The sequence below is a fragment of the Dendrobates tinctorius genome, unplaced genomic scaffold (assembly GCF_039654945.1).
Source record: "Dendrobates tinctorius isolate UK_male_01 unplaced genomic scaffold, ASM3965494v1 ptg000093l, whole genome shotgun sequence".
NCBI lineage: Eukaryota > Metazoa > Chordata > Amphibia > Anura > Dendrobatidae > Dendrobates > Dendrobates tinctorius.
Window position 1 is genome coordinate 3,076,909 of NW_027361761.1, and position 17,541 is coordinate 3,094,449.

General features: G+C 52.1%; 1 protein-coding gene across 2 annotated transcripts in view; it reads right to left on the bottom strand.

The window, feature by feature from the left end:
• The window catches only part of PINX1 (PIN2 (TERF1) interacting telomerase inhibitor 1), a 131,563-nt gene that overhangs the window by 80,310 nt on the left and 33,712 nt on the right, over positions 1–17,541 (bottom strand). For both annotated transcript variants that reach the window (XM_073586368.1, XM_073586370.1), the window contains exon 6: positions 11,620–11,699. In XM_073586368.1, coding sequence (XP_073442469.1) covers positions 11,620–11,699 — 80 coding nt within the window. The remainder of the gene's footprint in view (positions 1–11,619; positions 11,700–17,541) is intronic.

Below are 17,541 nucleotides of genomic sequence, written 5' to 3' on the forward strand. Positions count from 1 at the left end.
GAGCGCGCGGGGGGGGGCACTGACAGAGCGCGCGGGGGGGGGCACTGACAGAGCGCGCGGGGGGGGCACTGACAGAGCGCGCGGGGGGGGGGCACTGACAGAGCGCGCGGGGGGGGGCACTGACAGAGCGCGCGGGGGGGGGCACTGACAGAGCGCGCGGGGGGGGGGCACTGACAGAGCGCGCGGGGGGGGGGCACTGACAGAGCGCGCGGGGGGGGGGGCACTGACAGAGCGCGCGGGGGGGGGGGGCACTGACAGAGCGCGCGGGGGGGGCACTGACAGAGCGCGCGGGGGGGGGCACTGACAGAGCGCGCGGGGGGGGCACTGACAGAGCGCGCGCGGGGGCACTGACAGAGCGCGCGCGGGGGCACTGACAGAGCGCGCGCGGGGGCACTGACAGAGCGCGCGCGGGGGCACTGACAGAGCGCGCGCGGGGGCACTGACAGAGCGCGCGCGGGGGCACTGACAGAGCGCGCGCGGGGGCACTGACAGAGCGCGCGCGGGGGCACTGACAGAGCGCGCGCGGGGGCACTGACAGAGCGCGCGCGGGGGCACTGACAGAGCGCGCGCGGGGGCACTGACAGAGCGCGCGCGGGGGCACTGACAGAGCGCGCCAGCGCAAGGACAAAAAGCGCGTACACTCCCTCTACACGTAGCAGTCCAGATGAGTGTGCGGTTATTCTGGGCTCCCCTAACATCATAGCAGTCCAACCTTCCATCATCATAAAGCCCTGCTACATGTAGGTAGTTCAAGCGAAACAGGAACCCTGGAACCAATCATTGAAACCCATCCTGGCCAAAACACCAACCAAAGCAGCTTCACAAAAGCCAGAATCAGAAACATGATAGACGAGGACCAGGAGAGGTATGTCGGAGCCTGGAAGACCCATATCATCACCTCACAGAAACTGACCATGTACCGGAGTCTACGGAGAAACTACAGACTGGCTCCATATCCAGAGAAACTATCGGACCCCAGAGACCACCAGATCCTGAGCCGGTATAGACTCAGTGCCCACAATCTGGCCACCAAGTCCGGCCAGCACGGACAGAACTACAAGTCCAGGGGAGACAGACTGGGCCAACATTGTGACCTGGAGGAGGAGACCCATCTACTGATACACTGCACCGAATACTCAGCAGTGAAGGACACTTGCTTCAAAAGATTCTCCAATGTTTTCCAGGATTTCAGCTCCATGGAGGAGAAAGAGAAAACCTATCCTGTTAGTGAAAGACATCGTTCCTACAGTCACTATTACTACTCTACATTGGCTTTGGCAGAGTAGAGAAAGATGCAGACGGGGAAAGATGGAGGCAGTGACGGAGAGGCGTTGGAGGAAGTCGTGGCGGAGAGGAGGTGGAGGACGCCGTGGCGAAGAGGAGGTAGAGGAGGCAGTGGCGAAGAGGAGGTAGAGGAGGCAGTGGCGGAGAGGAGGTAGAAAAAGGCAGTGGCGGAGAGGAGGTAGAAAAGGCAGTGGCGGAGAGGCGGTGGAGGAGGCCGTGGCGGAGAGGAGGTGGAGGAGGCCGTGGCGGAGAGGAGGTGGAGGAGGCCGTGGCGGAGAGGAGGTGGAGGAGGCCGTGGCGGAGAGGAGGTGGAGGAGGCCGTGGCGGAGAGGAGGTGGAGGAGGCCGTGGCGGAGAGGAGGTAGAGGAGGCAGTGGCGGAGAGGAGGTGGAGGAGGCCGTGGCGGAGAGGCGGTGGAGGAGGCCGTGGCGGAGAGGCGGTGGAGGAGGCCGTGGCGGAGAGGCGGTGGAGGAGGCCGTGGCGGAGAGGCGGTGGAGGAGGCCGTGGCGGACAGGAGGTGGAGGAGGCCGTGGCGGACAGGAGGTGGAGGAGGCCGTGGCGGAGAGGAGATGGAGGAGGCCGTGGCGGAGAGGAGATGGAGGAGGCAGTGGCGGAGAGGAGGTGGAGGAGGCCGTGGCGGAGAGAAGGTGGAGGAGGCCGTGGCGGAGAGGAGGTGGAGGAGGCCGTGGCGGAGAGGAGGTGGAGGAGGCCGTGGCGGAGAGGAGGTGGAGGAGGCCGTGGCAGAGAGGCGGTGGAGGAGGCCGTGGCAGAGAGGCGGTGGAGGAGGCCGTGGCGGAGAGGCGGTGGAGGAGGCCGTGGCGGAGAGGCGGTGGAGGAGGCCGTGGCGGAGAGGCGGTGGAGGAGGCCGTGGCGGACAGGAGGTGGAGGAGGCCGTGGCGGACAGGAGGTGGAGGAGGCCGTGGCGGACAGGAGGTGGAGGAGGCCGTGGCGGACAGGAGGTGGAGGAGGCCGTGGCGGAGAGGAGATGGAGGAGGCCGTGGCGGAGAGGAGATGGAGGAGGCAGTGGCGGAGAGGAGGTGGAGGAGGCAGTGGCGGAGAGGAGGTGGAGGAGGCAGTGGCGGAGAGGAGGTGGAGGAGGCCGTGGCGGAGAGGAGGTGGAGGAGGCCGTGGCGGAGAGGAGGTGGAGGAGGCCGTGGCGGAGAGGAGGTGGAGGAGGCCGTGGCGGAGAGGAGGTGGAGGAGGCCGTGGCGGAGAGGAGGTAGTGGCGGAAAGGAGGTAGAGGAGGCCGTGGCGGAGAGGAGGTGGAGGAGGCCGTGGCGGAGAGGAGGTGGAGGAGGCCGTGGCGGAGAGGAGGTGGAGGAGGCCGTGGCGGAGAGGAGGTGGAGGAGGCCGTGGCGGAGAGGAGGTGGAGGAGGCAGTGGCGGAGAGGAGGTGGAGGAGGCCGTGGCGGAGAAGAGGTGGAGGAGGCAGTGGCGGAGAGGAGGTGGAGGAGGCAGTGGCGGAGAAGAGGTGGAGGAGGCCGTGGCGGAGAGGAGGTGGAGGAGGCCGTGGCGGAGAGGAGGTAGAGGAGGCCGTGGCGGAGAGGAGGTGGAGGAGGCCGTGGCGGAGAGGAGGTGGAGGAGGCCGTGGCGGAGAGGAGGTGGAGGAGGCCGTGGCGGAGAGGAGGTAGTGGCGGAAAGGAGGTAGAGGAGGCCGTGGCGGAGAGGAGGTGGAGGAGGCCGTGGCGGAGAGGAGGTGGAGGAGGCCGTGGCGGAGAGGAGGTGGAGGAGGCCGTGGCGGAGAGGAGGTGGAGGAGGCCGTGGCGGAGAGGAGGTGGAGGAGGCCGTGGCGGAGAGGAGGTGGAGGAGGCCGTGGCGGAGAGGAGGTGGAGGAGGCAGTGGCGGAGAAGAGGTGGAGGAGGCCGTGGCGGAGAGGAGGTGGAGGAGGCCGTGGCGGAGAGGAGGTAGAGGAGGCAGTGGCGGAGAGGAGGTGGAGGAGGCAGTGGCGGAGAGGCGGTGGAGGAGGCCGTGGCGGAGAGGAGGTGGAGGAGGCAGTAACGGAGAGGAGGTAGAGGAGGCAGTGGGGAGAGGAGGTAGAGGAGGCAGTGGGGAGAGGAGGTAGAGTAGGCAGTGGGGAGAGGAGGTAGAGGAGGCAGTGGGGAGAGGAGGTAGAGGAGGCAGTGGTGGACAGGAGGTAGAGGAGGCAGTGACGGAGAGGAGGCAGTGGGGAGAGGAGGTAGAAAAGGCAGTGGCGGAGAGGTGGAAGTGGCACAGAAGGAGCGAACGTCGGAGACAAAATGAGTTGGAAAGCGAGACCCTAAAATATAACCTTGTGGTGACCCGGGCCCCTCGTCCGCAACAGTCACACATCCTTCCATGTTGTTACACACCAGTCACCTCCATCACTTTTACAGCTTCTTGCACATAATTATACAGCCGGCCGCTGTAATATTTCACATACGTGATGTATACATTTCTGGCTCTTGATGGAGAACCTATAAATGTCGGCTGCTAGAGGATAATAGGACCATTATATATTTCAACACTTCTTGTGTCTGCAATGTGCGCTGTGATTTAGAGTCCTACAAGCCCCGGCACGCTTACCCCATCCCCGCACAGACACAGGTAATGTCCAGGCCGGTGCGTCCCGGAGAGGCGCAGTCACACCGGTACGTGTCTGCTCAGGTCAGCGGAGCCAAGTGCAGCAGCTCAATCAGCGGGATTACATTTATGAGGCAGTAACTGGTGATCTGCACATCATGAACTTTTACAAGTTTATTTCCAGCTCTCCAGGGACTCACACAACGGAAATGTAGACATCTATAAAAAAATAAGCCTCAGAGATACAGCGATGGCAGCTCTATAATTGATGGTGAGGGAAAGCCACCGGCACCGAGGGGTGAGGACACTGTCCGGATCTGAGAGGGTCCCCGATCCCAGACTCCATGCACAGACGAAACTTCACTCATTTCAGTGGGATCCTCCAATAAGGAAACTCCGAATCCCCCTCAACAGTAGATTTGGGAGTTAGAGAGATTCTTTATTGCCCAGGGAGATCAACAGCGTGTTCTACAGATATACATGTCAGCCATGTGATTGTGGTGGTACTGGCTGTGTAAAGTATGTACAGAGGGACTGCACCAGCAGAATAGTGAGTGCAGCTCGGGGGTATAATACAGGAGGTAACTCAGGATCAGTAATGTAATGTATGTACACAGTGACTGCACCAGCAGAATAGTGAGTGCAGCTCTGGAGTATAATACAGGATGTAACTCAGGATCAGTAATGTAATGTATGTACACAGTGACTGTATCAGCAGAATAGTGAGTGCAGCTCTGGAGTATAATACAGGATGTAACTCAGGATCAGTAATGTAATGTATGTACACAGTGACTGTATCAGCAGAATAGTGAGTGCAGCTCTGGAGTATAATACAGGATGTAACTCAGGATCAGTAATGTAATGTATGCACACAGTGACTGTATCAGCAGAATAGTGAGTGCAGCTCTGAAGTATAATACAGGATGTAACTCAGGATCAGTAATGTAATGTGTGTACACAGTCACTGCACCAGCAGAATAGTGAGTGCAGCTCTGGGGTATAATACAGGAGGTAACTCGGGATCAGTAATGTAATGTGTGTACACAGTGACTGCACCAGCAGAATAGTGAGTGCAGCTCTGGAGTATAATACAGGAGGTAACTCAGGATCAGTAATGTAATGCATGTACACAGTGACTACACCAGCAGAATAGTGAGTGCAGCTCTGGGGTATAATACAGGAGGTAACTCAGGATCAGTAATGTAATGTGTGTACACAGTGACTACACCAGCAGAATAGTGAGTGCAGCTCTGGAGTATAATACAGGATGTAACTCAGGATCAGTAATGTAATGTATGTACACAGTGACTACACCAGCAGAATAGTGAGTGCAGCTCTGGAGTATAATACAGGATGTAACTCAGGATCAGTAATGTAATGTATGTACACAGTGACTGCACCAGCAGAATAGTGAGTGCAGCTCTGGAGTATAATACAGGATGTGACTCAGGATCAGTAATGTAATGTATGTACACAGTGACTGCACCAGCAGAATAGTGAGTGCAGCTATGGGGTATAATACAGGATGTAACTCAGGATCAGTAATGTATGTACACAGTGACTGCACCAGCAGAATAGTGAGTGCAGCTCTGGAGTATAATACAGGATGTAACTCAGGATCAGTAATGTAATGTATGTACACAGTGACTGTATCAGCAGAATAGTGAGTGCAGCTCTGGAGTATAATACAGGATGTAACTCAGGATCAGTAATGTAATGTGTGTACACAGTGACTGCACCAGCAGAATAGTGAGTGCAGCTCTGGAGTATAATACAGGATGTGACTCAGGATCAGTAATGTAATGTATGTACACAGTGACTGCACCAGCAGAATAGTGAGTGCAGCTCTGGAGTATAATACAGGATGTAACTCAGGATCAGTAATATATAGTAAATCCCCAGTATTACCTCTTGGTACTTTCCTAGTACGCAGTCACACTCCTCAGTACAGTCAGGTCTCACCAGAATTTGGATTCCGCTTTCTCTGGAGTAGCAGACACACAACTGAATTGATCTGAAATATTGAGTGGAAATAGTACATTTCCCATAAATACGTATAGGTGTCCAGTTTAGCGTCCAGCTCTGCTGCGCTGTATTGTTTGCAAATGAGAGGTAGGAGGAAGGTTATGGAGGCCACGGAGCCTTCATGAATCACAAGATTAAACATGGCCGCAGCAGGCTCTCCAAGAAATTAATTAGCCGGGAACAACTTTATCAGCTACGACTGTGGACTCCCCCAGAAACAAACGGGATCTGCAGAGAAGTTCTAAGTAAGAGGCCTCTGCCTTGACAGAAGATTTGGTGGGATTGCAAAAATATTCAGACCCTTCTGGGACTGTGTAACCAATAAGGATTGAAAGCTTTGATATTATATCCTTGATGGCAGTCACCATTATTCTTAATTAGCGGCCTGGTAAGTGAGTGGGGCCTTCAGTGCGGAGAAAAAAAGGGTTAAAATGTGGCAGGTTTCAGCGAATGTCTCATCATGTTTTCAAGGGTATTATGTGCGTTAGAGGCTTTTTGTGGCTATTTTGACAAGTGGGCGGGGTTAGAGGAAAATGGAATGAGGGCTATTTTGGGAAAAAGGCCATAATATTGTACCAAAAAAATTATCTGGGGAAAAAAAGTGTCAAACCCAAGGGGTGGTGCAAGGCCAGAAAAAAAGCATCAAAAGATGCATCAAACGTGACATTGGTGGGGTCGGGTCCTTGTTTGGGCTTCGATTGTTTACACGGCTTTGCCAGGAAAAGCATGGACGCTTGGATACATCAGTGAAGGTCGTGCTCAATGTGAACCCATTTCAGCTCCATCTCCCTCCTTCCCCCTCTTGTTTTCTTCTCGTTCTTTTGCTGCTTTGTCTGGTTGACAAATAGATTAATCGAAAGGTACAAAAAAAAAAAAAAAGCCTGGACTCAATTATGAGAATGTTAAAGGTTAAAGGGTGTCTGTCAGCACTAAAATGACTGTTCAAACCAAGCAGAAGCGCTCGGTTCATACGGTTTCACAGCTCGGTGCACACTTCTCACCTCCTTGTTTGGCATACATCTCTGCCTTCCTTTTCCTTGACTGACAGCTCTATACAGGAGTCAGAGGCAGGGCGAGATAGATTAGGCAGGTGGAAAGGTGCCTAGAACTGCTTGCTCTTGCCAATGCTGCTCAGAATGCCTATGCTCGGTTTGAACAGTCACACCCTTTAGACACTATTTTACCTGCTCACATCCATCCAAGGCTGTGCCTCCAACAGCGCCGTACCAGACCAAAGCCTCCTCGTCACATACAGGCATAGAAACGGTTATGAGCCGTGGAGAGATTTCCTACGCAGCATCCAAAGCCTCATCTATCATGAGTAATGAAATGACCCCCAGAGATGATGGCCCCATGCAGCCTACGCAGCCCAGAGTCACATATCGGAAGGGAGAATTAATAGGCCGGGTGCATCTGGACGCAGCGCGGTGCATGCCGTCTCAGGGCCAGGTGCGGGTATGGTGCAACATGGGTATTACACAACTGACCTCTCCGGTAAGGGCCGATGTGCATCACGTCTGTCACATTAAGCACTTAGAAAACTATGCAAAGATTTCCAGTGCAAGAAAAACAAACCCTATGTCAAAACGGGTTACCACGCCCGGCTCCACCTGTCCGAGCGGAGCAGGAGATGACTGAGCAGGTATCCAGCCGCTGGAGAAAAGGCTGATCGGCGATCAACCATTACATCCCCAATGCCAGAGACGCCGGCGATCGTCAGCACCACCTCGGCTTCATGCCAATGAATGGCACGACCCACGGTGACGCTGACACAGGCGTCTGCAGACCACCAGAGCTCACTTGTAGCCCATTACAATCAGTCACTGATGTAGCTTCACTAGTAATGTCTTGCAACTTTATAACATACTTTGCATTTCCATTTCTTACCATTTTCAGGAGCTTTGCTTGCTGGCAGTGAATGGAAACCTTGTTGAGGATGAAGCTGTAGTGATCACTTGTAGCAGCACTGGTGCAGGCTCGTATCAGTGTATGACCGCTTTCAGGGGTATGAGCAGCACTGGTGCAGGCTCGTATCGGTGTATGACCGGTCGCAGGGGTATGAGCAGCACTGGTGCAGGCTCGTATCGGTGTATGACCGCTAGCAGGGGTATGAGCAGCACTGGTGCAGGCTCGTATCAGTGTATGACCGCTAGCAGGGGTATGAGCAGCACTGGTGCAGGCTCGTATCAGTGTATGACCGGTCGCAGGGGTATGAGCAGCACTGGTGCAGGCTCGTATCAGTGTATGACCGCTCTCAGGGGTATGAGCAGCACTGGTGCAGGCTCGTATCAGTGTATGACCGCTCTCAGGGGTATGAGCAGCACTAGTGCAGGGCTCGTATCAGTGTATGACCGCTCTCAGGAGTATGAGCGGCACTGGTGCAGGCTCGTATCAGTGTATGACCGCTAGCAGGGGTATGAGCAGCACTGGTGCAGGCTCATATCAGTGTATGACCGCTCGTAGGGGTATGAGCAGCACTGGTGCAGGCTCGTATCAGTGTATGACCGCTCACAGGGTTATGAGCAGCACTGGTGCAGGCTCGTATTAGTGTGACCACTCGCAGGGGTATGAGCAGCACTAGTACAGGCTCGTATTAGTGTATGACCGCTCTCAGGGGTATGAGCAGCACTGGTGCAGGCTCGTATCAGTGTATGACCTCTCTCAGGGGTATGAGCAGCACTGGAGCAGGCTCGTATCAGTGTATGACCGCTCGTAGGGGTATGAGCAGCACTGGTGCAGGCTCGTATCAGTGTATGACCGCTCGCAGGGGTATGAGCAGCACTGGTGCAGGCTCGTATCAGTGTATGACCGCTCGCAAGGCTATGAGCAGCACTGGAGCAGGCTCGTATCAGTGTATGACCGCTCGTAGGGGTATGAGCAGCACTAGTACAGGCTCGTATTAGTGTATGACCGCTCTCAGGGGTATGAGCAGCACTGGTGCAGGCTCGTATCAGTGTATGACCTCTCTCAGGGGTATGAGCAGCAGTGGTGCAGGCTCGTATCAGTGTATGACCGCTCGTAGGGGTATGAGCAGCACTGGTGCAGGCTCGTATCAGTTTATGACCGCTCGCAGGGGTATGAGCAGCACTGGAGCAGGCTCGTATCAGTGTATGACCGCTCACGGAGTATGAGCAGCACTAGTGCAGGCTTGTATCAGTGTATGACCGCTAGCAGGGGTATGAGCAGCACTGGTGCAGGCTCGTATCAGTGTATGACCGCTCGCAGGGGTATGAGCAGCACTGGTGCAGGCTCATATCAGTGTATGACCGCTCGCAGGGGTATGAGCAGCACTGGTGCAGGCTCGTATCAGTGTATGACCGCTCGCAGGGGTATGAGCAGCAGTGGTGCAGGCTCATATCAGTGTATGACCGCTCACAGGGGTATCAGCAGCACTAGTGCAGGCTCGTATCAGTGTATGACCGCTAGCAGGGGTATGAGCAGCAGTGGTGCAGGCTAATATCAGTGTATGACCGCTAGCAGGGGTATGAGCAGCACTGGTGCAGGCTCATATCAGTGTATGACCGCTCACAGGGGTATGAGCAGCACTGGTGCAGGCTCATATCAGTGTATGACCGCTAGCAGGGGTATGAGCAGCACTGGTGCAGGCTCGTATCAGTGTATGACCGCTCGCAGGGGTATGAGCAGCACTGGTGCAGGCTCATATCAGTGTATGACCGCTCACAGGGGTATGAGCAGCACTGGTGCAGGCTAATATCAGTGTATGACCGCTAGCAGGGGTATGAGCAGCACTGGTGCAGGCTCATATCAGTGTATGACCGCTCACAGGGGTATGAGCAGCACTGGTGCAGGCTCATATCAGTGTATGACCGCTAGCAGGGGTATGAGCAGAACTGGTGCAGGCTCGTATCAGTGTATGACCGCTCGCAGGGGTATGAGCAGCACTGGTGCAGGCTCATATCAGTGTATGACCGCTCACAGGGGTATCAGCAGCACTAGTGCAGGCTCGTATCAGTGTATGACCGCTAGCAGGGGTATGAGCAGCAGTGGTGCAGGCTAATATCAGTGTATGACCGCTAGCAGGGGTATGAGCAGCACTGGTGCAGGCTCATATCAGTGTATGACCGCTCACAGGGGTATAAGCAGCACTAGTGCAGGCTCGTATCAGTGTATGACCGCTCGCAGGGGTATGAGCAGCACTGGAGCAGGCTCGTATCAGTGTATGACCGCTCACAGGGGTATGAGCAGCACTGGTGCAGGCTCGTATTAGTGTGACCACTCGCAGGGGTATGAGCAGCACTATTGCAGGCTCGTATCAGTGTATGACCGCTCGCAGGGGTATGAGCAGCACTAGTGCAGGCTCGTATCAGTGTATGACCGGTCGCAGGGGTATGAGCAGCACTGGTGCAGGCTCGTATCAGTGTATGACCGCTCACGGAGTATGAGCAGCACTAGTGCAGGCCCGTATCAGTGTATGACCGCTCACGGAGTATGAGCAGCACTAGTGCAGGCTCGTATCAGTGTATGACCGCTAGCAGGGGTATGAGCAGCACTGGTGCAGGCTCGTATCAGTGTATGACCGCTCACGGAGTATGAGCAGCACTAGTGCAGGCTCGTATCAGTGTATGACCGCTAGCAGGGGTATGAGCAGCACTGGTGCAGGCTCGTATCAGTGTATGACCGCTCACAGGGGTATAAGCAGCACTGGTCCGTAGCCCAGTGTGACGGGTGTGGGGACGTCTCCTTGTGTAACCTCCCTGCAGTGATGTGGCTTCCCACATAACCTAGTTTACTGGGTTCATTCCCCTTCACTCCTGCACCACACTGTCCATACTCTGCTGGCAGGTTGTAATTCCCACCTAGAGAGGTAAATGTTGACGGGAAAAGCAGGAGCCAAGCCCACTCCACCTGCAGCAGGTGATGGCTGTAACCAGCAGGTGATGGCTTAAACCAACAGATGACCGATCGCTGCATTGGATGCACCTAGCCGGCTCGGCGCCCTCTGTTTGCCCATCAATGGTCACACAGCTTATTATGCTACAACCCAAACACACACAAAAAAAAAGTAATGTGGTCTAACACCCAGAAAATTATCCAAAAATGCTGATCATTAAGTCTTCCTTCTGTGAAAGTTAATGTTCACTGTCCGTTGTCAGGTGTAATCTGCAGCAGAGATGTCGAGATGGAATCAAAGAACTGGGGAGGGTCACGCCTCCTCGCTACAGGACCGGGAGAAGGTTCATGCTCGCTACAGCAGCCGGGGGAGGGTCTTTTCCTGCTCCCTACAGCAGCTGGGATCCTTCCGGCTCGCTGCGGGAGACGGCGGAGCGTCCTTCCGGCTCGCTGCGGGAGACGGCGGAGCGTCCTTCCGGCTCGCTGCGGGAGGCGGCGGAGCGTCCTTCCGGCTCGCTGCGGGAGACGGCGGAGCGTCCTTCCGGCTCGCTGCGGGAGGCGGCGGAGCGTCCTTCCGGCTCGCTGCGGGAGGCGGCGGAGCGTCCTTCCGGCTCGCTGCGGGAGGCGGCGGAGCGTCCTTCCGGCTCGCTGCGGGAGGCGGCGGAGCGTCCTTCCGGCTCGCTGCGGGAGGCGGCGGAGCGTCCTTCCGGCTCGCTGCGGGAGATGGGGGGAGGCCCCAAGTCCTTATACTGCCACTGTAATGAGACAGCGGATGGCATGTGCCGCTCTCACACTGCAGACTGGACCTCTCATCCACTAATACGTGTGAGACGGACGCAGCCTAATGAATGGACATGAGACTGATCGGTGAGGAAACACACAAGGGACAACCGTCCCGGTACAGGAAAATACTACATTACCTGAAGAGACTTCTTGACGTTTTCTCGTTTTCCAAAAATGCATGCGAGGTCAGTGTCACTGCGGCAAGACAGGTCCTTTCCTAGAGAAGATAATGGGGGGGGGGGGGGGGAGCTATGGTAAATTTTCACGCTAGGATCATCGTTAAATCATCAATAAAAAGTGGTCTATATACGAGATACAGACCTAACATATGGATAAGAAGCGTGCCCTCCACATCCCACCTTCAGGAGCTTTTCTGACCTCCATCTACACCGATTGACATCAATATGGAGTCAATCCTCTGCAGATATAAGGGCCTCCGCTCTTCTGGGAAGGATTTCTACAAGATTTTGGGAATTTTTGCCCCTTCCTGCAGAAGAACATTTGTGAGGTCAGACCCTGATGTTGGGGGACGGCCGGGCTCACATTTAGAGTTGAGTGAATTTGTTTGGATTTGGTCGCAGAATCTGAATTTGCCATATTCGTGCCATATTGGTTCTCTATTCACACCGCATGTATGTTTGATGATCAGTTCCGAACATATTCGGTAATTTCTACTCGCATTGACTCTAATGACGTTCGGCTGTGTTCAACAAATATTGCAAAAACAATATTCGCTGCCGATCGTATTGGGAACCGAATCCGAACAAATTTACTCAACTCTACTCACAATCTCCATTATAGGTGTTGGATGAGGCTGGGGGTCCGGGCTCTATGCAGCCGCTCATGTTCTCCCCTCCATGCCTGTATGGACCTTGTGCTCTGTGCACAGTCATGGGGAACAGAAAAGAGTCTTCCCCAATCTGTTCCCACAAAGCTGAAGCTACAACTGTCCTCAATGCCTTGTGCGGAGGGATTAATATTTCACTTCACTCTAAGGGCCCAATGCCGACCCCTGATAACAGACAGAGCATCCTCCTCCTCCACCATCTGTACAGGGGGCACAATACAGTCAGGGGGTAACGTCCTCTTGGAATCACCAAACCCAGACTCCTCCACCAGATGCAGATAGAGAAGTGTGATCCGTCACTGCACAGAACACGTCTCCTCCAGAGTCCAGTGATGGCGGCTTTACGCCACTCCATCCGATGCTCGGCATTGTGCTTGGTGTTGTACGGCTGCATGCAGCTGCTCGGCCATGAAGCTCCCAGTGGGGCTCAGTGTCTGTGCTGATGTTATACTAGAGGAGGTCTGGACCCTGTAGTTATGGAGTCTACAGAGTGGTGGTGACATTTCTTACCTCTAGTTGTACATCGGGGGCAATGGGATGGAATGAAAAACCTGAAGTCAATGAGGAAGACATACGGCTAATACATCTCTCCAAACAATGTTTCTCTCCTGACTCCTCCATACACATGACATTTACTTTCACCACCACCTGGTGTTCACAGTGCACATTACAAGTGGAGTGATGATGGTCACACAAGCTCAGGCACTCTTGTTTCTAGGGCTGTGGAGTCGGTATAAAATGGACCGACTCCGACTCCTAAAATATATAATAAATTGGGTACAGTAGTTCAATGCAGAATGTGCTGAATATTTTTTCATAGGAATTTGGGAAAGTTATGAAATGTCCTATAAATGGCTGTTATATTCCTGATCTAAGGCTACATTCACACACAGCGTTTTTGCTGCGTTTTTTGAGAATACGTTTTTCAGCTGCAAAAAGCCGATCAGCTTTTTAAAACAACCGCATCACCTGAAAGGTTTTTGAGCTCATAGATAATGTTTTCAATAGCAAAAGCAGATTAGAAATCTGCTCTATCTATCTATATATCCATTTATCCATATCTTTCTATCCATATCATATCTGTACCAAAAAGAATGAAAGCCGGATAGCACACAGACTAACACTCCTTATTTTTTTTAGCACCAGTCAGGGACACACAGGTGTGCCCTGTCAGGTTTAATAAGTGGGATTTCTTGCCTTATAACTGGGGTTGGGACCATCAGTTGTGTTGTGCAGAAGTCTGGTGGATACACAGCTGATAGTCCTACTGAATAGACTGTTAGAATTTGTATTATGGCAAGAAAAAAGCAGCTAAGAAAAACGAGTGGCCATCATTACTTTAAGGCTGTGTGCCCACGTAGCGATTTTTAAGCGTTATAGCCGCGAAAACGTTTAAAAATCGTGTACAGAACGCCCCCCATGCATTCCTATGGCATTCTGCACATGCTGTGCTAATGCTGCGCTTTTTTCCGCGGCGGAATCGCATCGCGGAAAAAATCGCAGCATGCTCATTCTTTTGTGCGGAATCGCAAAGAATTGCCGCGATTCCGCACCCATAGGAATGCATGAGAATCGCTTACTTCCCGCATGTGGCTATGCCCACCATGCGCAAAGTTTAGCGTCTCATGTGCGGTTGGTACCCACGGTGTGGAGGAGAGGAGACTGTCCTCCAGGCCCTGGGTACCATACCCCTGTAAAAAAAAGAATAAAAAATAAAAAAATCAGGGTATATTTACCTTCCATCGTCCCGCGCTGCGTTCCCGGCCTCAGCGTTCCCAGTAATGCCTTGCGGCAAGGCCCTGTGATGACGTAGTTTTGCGAGATCGCTATAGTAACACGAGACTACGTCATCACAGGTCTCGCAAGGCATTACTGGGAACGCTGAGGCCCGGGATGGCAGCGCGGGACGCCGGAAGGTAAATATACCCCGATTTTTTATTTTTTTTAACATTTTAACATCCTATCTTTTACTATTGATGCCGCATAGGCAGCCTCAATAGTAAAAACCTGGTCACACTTGTCAAACACTATGTTTGACAAGTGTGACCAACCTGTCAATCACTTTCCAAGCGATGCTTCAAATCGCTTGGAAAGTGCTTGAATATCGCACACGAAAATCGCGGCAAAATCGCGGTGAAATCGCGCGGAAAAAAACGCACGATTTCTGGGAAGGAGTCCGGTTTTTAGTGAGCGTTTTAAAACGCTACATGGGCACATAGCCTAAGAAATGAAGGTAAGTCAGTCCGAAAAATTGGGAAAACTTTGAAAGTGTCCCCAAGTGCAGTGGCAAAAACCATCAAGCGCTACAAAGAAACTGGCTCACATGAGGACTGCCCCAGGAAAGGAAGACCAAGAGTCACCTCTGCTGAAGAGGATAAGTTCATCCGAGTCACCAGCCTCAGAAACAGCAGGTTAACAGCAGCTCAGAATAGAGACCAGGTCAATGCCACACAGAGTTCTAGCAGCAGACACATCTCTTCAACAACTGTTAAGAGGAGACTTTGTGCAGCAGGCCTTCATGGTAAAATAGCTGCTAGGAAACCACTGCTAAGGACAGGCCACAAGCAGAAGAGACTTGTTTGGGCTAAAGAACACAAGGAATGGACATTAGACCAGTGGAAATCTGTGCTTTGGTCTGATGAGTCCAAATTTGAGATCTTTGGTTCCAACCACCGTGTCTTTGTGCGACGCAGAAAAGGTGAACGGATGGACTCTACATGCCTGGTTCCCACTGTGAAGCATGGAGGAGGAGGTGTGATGGTGTGGGGGGGCATTACTGGTGACACTGTTGGGGATTTATTCAAAATTGAAGGCATTCTGAACCAGCATGGCTACCACAGCATCTTGCAGTGGCATGCTATTCCATCCGGTTTGCGTTTAGTTGGACCATCATTTATTTTGCAACAGGACAATGACCCCAAACACACCTCCAGGCTGTGTAAGGGCTATTTGACCAAGAAGGAGAGTGATGGGGTGCTACGCCAGATGACCTGGCCTCCACAGTCACCAGACCTGAATCCAATCGGGATGGTTTGGGGTGAGCTGGACCGCAGAGTGAAGGCAAAAGGGCCAACAAGTGCTAAGCATCTCTGGGAACTCCAAGACTGTTGGAAGACCATTTCCGGTGACTACCTCTTGAAGCTCATCAAGAGAATGCCAAGAGTGTGCAAAGAAGTAATCAAAGCAAACTGTGGCTACTTTGAAGAACCTAGAATATAAGACATATTTTCAGTTGTTTCACACTTTTTTGTTAATTATATAATTCCACATGTGTTAATTCATTGTTTTGATGCCTTCAGAGTGAATCTGCAATTTTCATAGTCATGAAAATAAAGAAAACTCTTTGAATGAGAAGGTGTGTCCAAACTTTTGGTCTGTACTGTATATATGTAATCGATATTACATAGTGTATTACATATTTACAATTTATTACAGTTTTTTGTGTTCTAAAGTAGTATTCCAATAAATAGATATTATGTTCTATCTAAATGTCTTGATTATTGGATGATAGAAATGATTAAATGTCTGGTGTTCACATTGTACTACAATACATTTTTCACTTAAATATAAGCAATATATGTGGGAGTTGGAGTCCGTGTAAGGGAAATTGAGGAGTCGGAGTCGGGAGTCGCAGGTTTGGCTTACCGACTCCACAGCCCTGCTTGTAACAAGCTAGTCCAGATCAATACATAGTGATTTGAACAACCATTAGAGGACACTTTCTGGCCTACTTGTCGGGGAAAGAGCAGAGTCTTTTGCAGTAGCATTCGTTCTGCTGGTGAATTATGAGGGGACTACACTTTAGGCTGCCAGAGGGGGAAGAAGACTGATTCTGCTGCCCTTAACCCCTTTTAATGAAACAAAGTGTGCCATCTCAACATTTCTAGCATACCCACAATTTGCACAACTCCCATCATTGTCCATATATGGGACAACCTCCATTAAAGTCACTCCAGAACAATAATTTGGGGGTTTCTAACATCTGACAAATTCCATAGGGCTAGGAAAACATGGCTGCTTTGTTTTACAAAAACGGCACCACACTTGGTTTTCAGGTCGGGTACCTTAGCTCTCCTGAGCTGTAATTCCACACATGGACTGCGAACAGGCGTGGTGCCGTTTTTAGGAAGAAATAAAAATAAAATAAGATTTTAAATAAATTGTGTAAAAACGAGCGACTGTTGAAGACCATAAATCATGTAAAGGAGGAGAAAAATGCGTAAAACTTGCACTGTAACCATCTCCTGCCAAAGTCAGGCACAAACCATCTAATCCGAGATGATCGTAACAGTAATTGGAAATGAAGTTTATGGGTCGGAGTCACACAAGCGCTCGTCTTACTCACCGCTAAAGCTCATCAATTACTACGGATTAATCTGCACTGATTCCTCAGAAATAAAACTTTCTCCACCTCGGGTGGATGATGGGAGTTGTGGTTTTTTTCTCCTCTGAATGTAACGCTTCACTTTAAGTGATTTTTTTTTTTCTAAAAAAAAAAAAACCTGTTGGGCAATGAGGAAAGTAATTAAAGGGAAAACATAGCAGAAAGGTGAAGTCACCGCTCTCAAAATGGGCGAGACCGACACAAATCCTTGTGTCATCGAAATGACCTTGAGCAAAGGAGCGTCAGCTCTGCGGGGGGCTCGGCACTCACTGCTGTCGGGATAGAAGAAAAAAAAAAAAAAAAAACCCAAAAAAAAGTCCGATCACAAACGCAACCGCGCTATAGAATGGATCGATGGCAGGTGGCCTCCAATCTCATGCACTTGGCTGCATTGTTGCTCCAGAGCTGTAATCCGACGCCCGTAGACTTCTATGGCGTTCCCCTGCACAGTGGAGTTCCAGCTTATATGTATATTATAAAGATTCCATTTTCCCTAATTTCGCCTTATGTAAATGTCGATGTTTACCCATATCTGACATTTTCCTTTCCGTTCTGGAGACACGGTCCCCTCTGCCTTGTATGCAAATATAGTCTATTTAGCCAAATGGGTGTGGCCTGCAAATGTTACAAATGGGAGGTGTTAGGAAAGCCACTCCCTGTTAAAAAAAAAAAAAAAACTGGACTAGCATACAGGGAACGGAGAGGAGCAAGAACAAAAGAAGAACAACGTCGGAATCAAGAGAACCGTACAGTGATGATGCGAGCATGCTTGGGTGCAAACCGAGCTTCTTCGACGTGCTTGAAAATTATGTTCGAGTCCGGGCGGCT